This window comes from Propithecus coquereli, unplaced genomic scaffold (assembly GCF_000956105.1).
Source record: "Propithecus coquereli isolate 6110/MARCELLA unplaced genomic scaffold, Pcoq_1.0 Scaffold12, whole genome shotgun sequence".
In the NCBI taxonomy this organism is placed as follows: domain Eukaryota; kingdom Metazoa; phylum Chordata; class Mammalia; order Primates; family Indriidae; genus Propithecus; species Propithecus coquereli.
The window spans coordinates 7,258,611-7,266,992 of NW_012136080.1; the positions used below are offsets into that span (position 1 = coordinate 7,258,611).

At 39.7% G+C, this 8,382-nt stretch overlaps 1 protein-coding gene across 1 annotated transcript in view; it reads left to right on the top strand.

Annotated features, from left to right (window-relative positions):
- LOC105825462 (collagen alpha-4(VI) chain-like) overlaps positions 1-8,382 on the top strand; it is a 143,130-nt gene that overhangs the window by 88,223 nt on the left and 46,525 nt on the right. Inside the window, exons 18-21 of the mRNA XM_012663246.1 lie at positions 1,447-1,509; positions 2,600-2,662; positions 3,199-3,261; positions 5,589-5,639. Coding sequence (XP_012518700.1) covers positions 1,447-1,509; positions 2,600-2,662; positions 3,199-3,261; positions 5,589-5,639 — 240 coding nt within the window. The remainder of the gene's footprint in view (positions 1-1,446; positions 1,510-2,599; positions 2,663-3,198; positions 3,262-5,588; positions 5,640-8,382) is intronic.

Genomic DNA, 8,382 nt, shown 5'->3' on the forward strand with positions numbered 1-8,382 from the left:
ATGAAGTGATAAAGTTGGGATTCAAAACCAGGCAGTCTAGTTATAAAATCTATGTTCTTGATTACTGCCTCTGAAGCTGCATATTCAAATTACTCTAATATTAATTTGTTAAAATTGTATTCAATTTGGCAGGAGAAATCAAAGTGTTTACTGAGCATCTATTACGCTCCAGGCACTCTAGAGTGCTAATAGACATGGAACATTCGGACCATTAAGGCAAGGGTCCTGTCCTTGAGGAGTTCAGTCTAGGGGGATGCTGTTATTATCAAGTGATAACTGGAAATATAAACTTCCAACGAGTTCTTTTGGAATCTTCTAACCATAACCCAAATCTGTCATTTCTATAAGCCCTTCTAGAACACTTTATATATCTTTCTTTTAAAAACCAAATTGTTTATAAGTATCCTCAAATGAAGAACTTTAAAACAAAAAATTTTGTTAACATTGAATCATTCTCCATAATTAAAAATTCTATGAGTGTTAGACGGTAATTTCAGAGGTTTCTGTTGTTTTTAAACTTGGCAAAGATACTAAGGAAAGAAATGGGTAATCATAGTATAAGTAGAGATCGTATTTATTTTATTATGGAAAATAGTATTTGAACTTAGGGAGAAACAACTAAAAGATATATCTATTTCCCTCTTTGATCACTGGCTTAATTCAAATTTGGACCTCCCACCACTGTTGTGTCCCCTCTTTCTCCCGTACACCCACTTTATTGTATTGCTGGGTGAAAGGGAAGCAAGTCATGCTGGGAACCATGGGCAAGATATTCAATGAAATCTCTTCTTAATTCTCACCTTCCCACTGGGATGTGGGTATGATGGGCTATTTAAACAGATGATTGTCAAGACCTCAACCAGGAACATAGAAGCTGTGATCAATGCTTCTAATAGTAAAGTGTTTCTCAGAAAATCTGGGAAAAAAATGAAAGTGTCAGAAGTCAGTAAAGGAAAATGGACTGGAGAGAAAATGGGCAACTCCCAACAATGTAGTCAGTGAAATTAAACCACCCAAATGCACCTTTAGTTCTTGATCAAATAAAAAACACAATCTCTTTTCCTTAGCCCTTGTGTGTATAAGGAAAAAGGTGATTTTTTCACTGGAGAGCAATATCCTAGCTACCCTCTCATTCCCCTTTTAGGATTTACAATTAGTTGGGTGCATTAAAATATAAAAACAATGTCCTCAAACTTTAGTCCTCATCAGATTCAACTGGAGAGATTGCTAAAAATACAGATGCTGAGAACTCACACCCTGTGCTTCAAATACAGTGAGTTTGGAGTGAGTGCAGGAGCTACCTGATCAAAGTTTGATAAATGAAATAGTGACGGGTCAGGGCACCTTAACTTGTGCTTCCAGCAGCATCCATGGTGATTTTGTGGTTGCATGGAATATAAATGCTCCGGAAGAATTGGTTAAATTTTAATTTCATCTTTGGAGCAGGGACCAAGAGGCAGGCAAGGACCACCAGGAACGTTTGGACAAAGAGGCTCACTGGGTGCTCAGGTATGTTTGAAAATCTAGCAGCTACAACACAGCTGCTCATTAACAACGGCCAATTCATAGCCCTGAGTGTCCCTGAACAAATAACATAAAGCGATATTGTTTGTTCTGGGATCTGCGGGTATCAGGAATTTCTAGAAAAGCTAATCTGATGCAGTAGACATTGATCATCAGCTATGTACCTCCTTCTACCCTACGTGTATTTTGGGAATGTAGTGACAAATGAGATGTGGGTTTAAACCTCAAGGGTATGTAATACAATCTCATATTTACCTATAGTACAAGATAAAATAATAGTATCACGAAAAAGTATAAATAACTAATCTGCTCCTCCCAAATATATAAGGAAGCATTAATATCCCAATTTTATAGGTAAGGAAACTGAGGCTCAGGGAAATTAAATGACTTGTCATCCAGGTAGTAAGTGGCTGAGCTGGCCTCTAACTTGGGTCTTTCTAGTGTCTATTCTACTCCCTACCTAATATCCTGGTGGTTTGCAGAAGGGTCAGACAGATTGAGACAGATGATCAGAGTGGCTTCCTGAGGAGGGAAGGCAACATTTGAGATGGCTTGTTAGACAACAGCATGACTGGAGTCAGGAAGGAGAGTCTGTATCTGGGGACTCAAAATAGTGTCTCCAGGATGGCCAAAACCATCCTCATTGTCTCCTGCGGTCAGGAAGAATCCAGCCTTGCAACTGATTGTATTATTTTCAATCTCAGTTGGAAAAATTTTTTATTTGGAGTGGGTAAAACTCCAGGCTTTTGTCTTCCTGATCTGTTAATCAAGTCATGTTTCCCCTGAGATATACAGATGATTCCTCCAATTCTCAGTATGTGGTAGATGTGGCCTCTCGTAGAGAACACCTTCCTCCCCTGCCCCAAAACCCCAGCCCAGAGTTTAAATGTGTATATTATGCATTTTGTATGTTGAAGGATAGAATTAATTAATGGTATTAAACATTAAAGGCTAAGCTTACATCTCTAAGGTGATTTATGAGTATATTACCAGTTCCAGACCATTTCAATAATAGTAGGAGTCACCAGTTAATTTTGTGGCCCTAGTGGTTATTTTAGATGTGGTCTTATTACAGGGGACTCCTGGGCCTCCAGGGCCAAAAGGTTCAAAAGGAAAAGATGGACCAAGAGGAATGAAGGTAAATCAGAGAACACTCTCTTGAGTGCAACTTGGGGGAACCCCTTGGGTTTTCTCACACACATCTTCCTTTATGTAATCATTTCCAGCACATGTTTCTGATATGGTTGGTGATACTATTGACTGCCTATTCCTAGCTAGATAGATGGGTACAGAGAAGGCAAGACATACAGACAGACATATAGAAAAAATGAATCACATATATCAATAGACAAAAACATACCAACAGATAGATATACATATAGATTCACTGCAAATATAAATTCACATACCCTCATTTAGAAAAAGCCATAGTGGTATAAAATTCTATAATTTGTATTTCATACCTTGTTTTGCTAATTTTCAGTACCAAAATTCCTACTGTGTGTGTTAGTTATCTATATTTAATGAAGCCTAGAGGAAGGTACTTACCTTAGACTGTCTGGTATGGTACCAGGACTTGAAAAGAATGACTATACACTCTTTAAGGAAAATGTCACAAAGTTGCATGAACTCACAGAAGAAAATTAATTTCACATTTACCCTTTATTATACAAGGGAGAGCTTGGTGCTGCAGGAGAAAGAGGCCCACAGGGTCAACAAGGACCAAGAGGACAACCTGTAAGTCTCATTTCTCTGTTTTGGACTCTTGATTGAATTTCATGTTTGTTATTGTTCTTGTTTTACATAACATTCTAATATTCTTGATGAGCTAAACTTGGGATTATAAAGATGACATGATCACTGGAGCTGTTGAGAATTTATACAAAGATTCTCAAACTTCTTGCATAAATTACAAATCCAAAGATGTCTTGGAATGTATTTTGCCTTCTGACATGTTGAAGAGGGAGGTGCCAATCACCCTCATCTGTTTGACAAAGATATTTATAAGCATTTGAATCTTTTAGGAATACAGAGATGTTTAGCGAAACATTTTTTCCAGGGCAACAAATAAGACAGCCAATCAGATCTGCAGACTTTTAAGAGTAGGGGTTCGATTATCCAGAGCATAGAAATAATCTTTGGACACCAATGCCATAAAAGATTTACTTCTACAGATAACACTCTCAATGACAGGGCCATGCATTTTTACCTTAGTCATCACCTTGAACGGGAGAGCAAGTTAGTTATTTTATGACTATTTTCAATTTACTCCCTTATTGGAATTAAGGGGGTAGCTTTGTCGTACAGAGTAATGTTATCCTTCCTGCAGCCCATATTTTCGAGATTGCTTTCACCAACAGTTAGGAAAGATCTGTAGGTTTTTTTTCCTACATTTGGCACTGAAATTATATTTGTTGGCAAGGAGAGAAAACAAAAGCAGGCCTGAGAAGCTTGAACTTAAATGTGGAAAGGGAAAGAGCAGAATAGAGTTAGTATCAAAGGGAATATGAGGGAAATAATGTTTTTCATCTACACTCTGAAAATTCAGACGGTGAAGTTAATACTTTGACTTCATTAAAATCTCCTAATTAAAAACACAAAACTTGTGCCTCCTGACTTCTGCCTGGGACAGACAAAGCTAGGAAAGGAAACCTTTCTTGAAGGTGACATTTCAGGTCTGTCAGAGGGAGACATCTCCAAAATACACAGTTTGGGTCTCTGAGGTTGCAGATGCGGGAGGTTCTGCATGTCCTCCAACAAGGAGCAGGTGGGATTACAGCAAAGAACCTCGTTCACACCCCCTCCCTACCAAGAACTCATTTTTGGCAATCTTTTTCTATCTTATTTTTTTTTTCTTTCCTAATCTTTTGATCTTCCTTAATTAGGTCATAGAAGTATACTTTGTGTTTTTTGATTTTTCTTCTCAATTGATCTATTTGATTGAGGGGCAGTCTTTATCCATTCAGCAAAAAGCACCTAGAAGTTTCTGAACTCACTCGGTATTACAGGAAGCTCACTGTCTGCATGTACAGATGCTAAGGTCCAGCAGTATCATCGACATTTTCATAATTGCTATCATCACCTCCACTGCCACCTCCACCATCACTGTCTTCAGCAATAACACCATCACCACTATCAGCGTCATCATCACCACCACCAAAACCAACCACCTCCACCATCACTATCACCATTACCATCGTCACCATTGCCACCACCACCCCTACACCCACCATCACCATCATAAACATTGCCACCACCACCACCACCACCACCATCATCACTATTACCACTGTCATCACCATTGCTACCACCACTGTCACTACCACCATCATCACCACTATCATTACTACCCTCCTGCCAACACCATTACTTCTACTGCCACCAATAGCAGCAGAATAATTATCATTTATTGAGTACTTTCTCTGTGTCTGGCATTGTACTAAGCACTTTCCATGTACAATCTTGCTTAATCTTCCCAACAACCATACCATGTAGATGATATTATTCCTATTTTACAGATGAGGAAGCTGAAGGTTATAGAGGTTGTGTAACTATCCCAGGGTCACTCATACAACCAGTGTTGGGACTGGAATAAAAATTCAAGTCTGTCTGGGTTTATAGTCTGTACACTTAACCACTAAACTAAATTGCCGCTATCTGAATCTTTTTCTCCAAAGTCTGTCTTTATTCCTAAAGATTTACGAATTCTGGAGTTTCTTCCACTGATACTTTGTCCCACAAGGAAAGTAAGTTTAGCCCAAGGGACATTATACGGTGATGTGGCTTCCTACAACCATGGCATCATCTTGGTGATGCGCAGGACCTTGCTGCAGAGGGGGTTAAATAAAAACACAAAAACTTCCTTCTACCATGGTCTTTTAAAGTTTTAAACTGTTATCTCCTCCAAATGTCAGTGTTTATCCTATGAACCTAGTCTCCCAAACTTCATCGAGACTTTCTTTTCCACCTCCTTGCAGTGTTGATTTATCCGAGGATTCAAACACTATTATCAACCAAGTGTCGATCTCGATGACTCTACTGTTCATCTTGTGTCATTTTCTTAGGGTTTTCTTGGTTCGGATGGATATGGACATCCAGGAAGAAAAGGAACAAAGGTGAGGGTTACCTTACAGGGTATTCTGAACTAAGGACTATAGTTTTTATTTTATTTTACTAAAATAAGAGTTATTTTCCAAGTGGTATGCCAGGAATGGTTTTTCCATGTTTATGACATGTCGTAGCTGCCAGAGTTTCCTCCCTAAAAATTAAAAGCTGACTGTGTCACTCCTTTATTTAAAAGTCAAACTCCTGACCTCATCCTCCACCTGTGTCAGATGTTCCCACCTCAGCTCTGGTCATGCCAGGCCCTTTCCCAACTCCTTGCCTTTGCAAACACTCTTATCTCTATTTAAGATGCCCTCCTCAATCTCCCTCCCTTGGACAATTTTTGCTCAGGTTCTAAGACCAACTCAAATATCAACTTCCCCATGTGAAAGCCTTCTCAGGCTTCCCCAGGCAGAATTTGTTGTCCTATACTCTGTATTAATAAAGCACATTGTTCATATTTCTACAGTAGCCCTTTTCCATCTAGGTAGTATTATAATTTATCCCTGTCTGTAAACCTGGAAGCAGGAGTGCTTCTTATTCATTTTTGTATCACTGGGACAGAGCTTGGCAGACAGTAGGTGCTCAATAAATATATTTAGATGAATGACTGCCATTCTCATAAGAGGTTGATATTTTGGCATTTACTTAATTGGTCACAGACAGGTTTTGAAGCATAAAGTTCACATAAAGTTTGTTGAACAAATCAAATCTCAATACCCACTGTTATTCTGGATGCTTTAATCTGCAAGTTACATTTACTGCCTCACAAAATAAGAAATCACTGGGATGTTTAGTGATGCTCAATTACTTAATGATGGTAGGACTCTTGTTTCCCTGTGGCTGCAAGATGGCATCACTGCCATTATACTGAGCAGAAAAATGCCCGAAACATAGTAAGCTTTTAGTAAATGTCTGTAGAATTATGGAGCAATGGGGAACCTACTGATAGTGATCATCTAGTTTAGCATTGTCAATTTACAGTTGAGAAAATTGAGGCTTAGAGAAGTGAAGGAATTTGCTTATGGCCATCCAGATAGTTAGAGACAGAACTGAGTGTAGAAGCTAATCCCTTGGAGCTCCTTCCAGGAAAACTAAGTCTTTCTTCTCTAGGGAAGAGTTTTCTCAGCAGGGGAATTCTGGATAGAATTCAAATGTGTATGTCTTGAGCCACATACCAGTTCAGAGCTAAGCGCAAGGGCAGTCTATGTTTATTGTGAAACAGTTAACATTATGGCACATAGATTCAGTCCAGATTTGCATGGATTTTTCTTGACAACATGTAATGGTCTCACTTTAAGTTGCCCATGTTGCTGCTTGGCCAGTCAACTACATTTTCCTAGTCTTTTCACTCTTCTCTCTGAGTCTACTATTTCATACCCTCTCCTGTCTCCTCAGATCTCTAAGACCTGCTTTCTTTTCCACACCTAAAATAGATGGTCATACTTCTCAATTCATTAAACAAATAGAAGCAATGAGAAGAGAACCCCTACATAAGTCCACCACCAAGCAGGCCAGCCTACTTGCCTCTGTACCCATGTACCTGCCTTCGCTTCCACTGCTGCAGATGAACATCCATACTCCTCTCTCGGATTAATCCTCACCTCCCGGACTGGACTCTGTTCCCTTTTGCTTTCTGAAGGCCCTGGCTCCTGAAAGTGTCACTTTTCTCTCCTGCATCATCAAATTTTATTCCCTCTCCATAAATCATTCCCATCAGCATACAAAGAGGTGGGAATATCTCCCATATTCAGAAAAACAAAAAACAAACCCCCTGCCCCAGTTGACTATGTATTCCCATTGCCCATTTCTCTCTGGCAAAACTCTGTGAAGGAGTAGTCTATATGAGGGGTTCTCAACCAGGAGTGATTTTACCCCCAATGGGACACTTAGCAATGTCTGGAGATATTTTGGTTGTTACAACTGGGGGAGGAAGTGCTACTGGCATCTACTGGGTAGAGACCAGAGATGTTGTTTAACACCCTGTGATACACAGGACAGCCCCTCACAGCAAAGAATCATCAGGTCCAAAATATCAGTGGTGCTGAGGTTGAGAAACTGATGCCAAGTGAACCTTCACCCCTGACCCTCTCCACTCAACTATACCTGCTTTAGTTGAGGTGAACCCCGTGTTGTTAAATCCAGTCGTCATCTCTCTGCTCTCCTCATACTTTGTGTCTCAGGAGCATTTGATAAAGATGCTCATAGGCTTGTTCCCCATCCTTTCCTCACTCAACTTCCAGTACATCCCACTTTCCTGGTTTTCATGGGCTGCTCTTTCTCAGTCTCCTTTGCTGGATCTTCTGAATCTCTTTGACCTTTAAGGATGAGGAGAGTCAGGGCTCTATTCTCGTAAATCTCTCCCTCTTTACTCACCCCTCAGGTGACATTTCTCAGGGAAATCCAGTCCCATGGGATGGCACCAAGTGCCATCTGTCCTGTGATCTCCAGTTTATTTCTTCAGCTTGGACCAATATCCTAAACTCCAAAAGTGTTTCCAGTTGCTTATCTGATAGGCATCTTAAAATTGGCATGCCCCAAATAACTTTCTTCTTCTTCTGTTGGTTAATAACCTTTTATTATAGAAAAGTCCAAAAATAAATAAAAGTGGTGAGATTACTGTAATGACACCCCTCTGTCCCACCTCATGTACCCATCACCTAGCTCAAATAATGAAAAGGCCTTGGCCATTTTTGTTTTGTTTTATTTATACTCCCACTCACTTGGCCCTGCCCATACCAATTATTTTGAAGC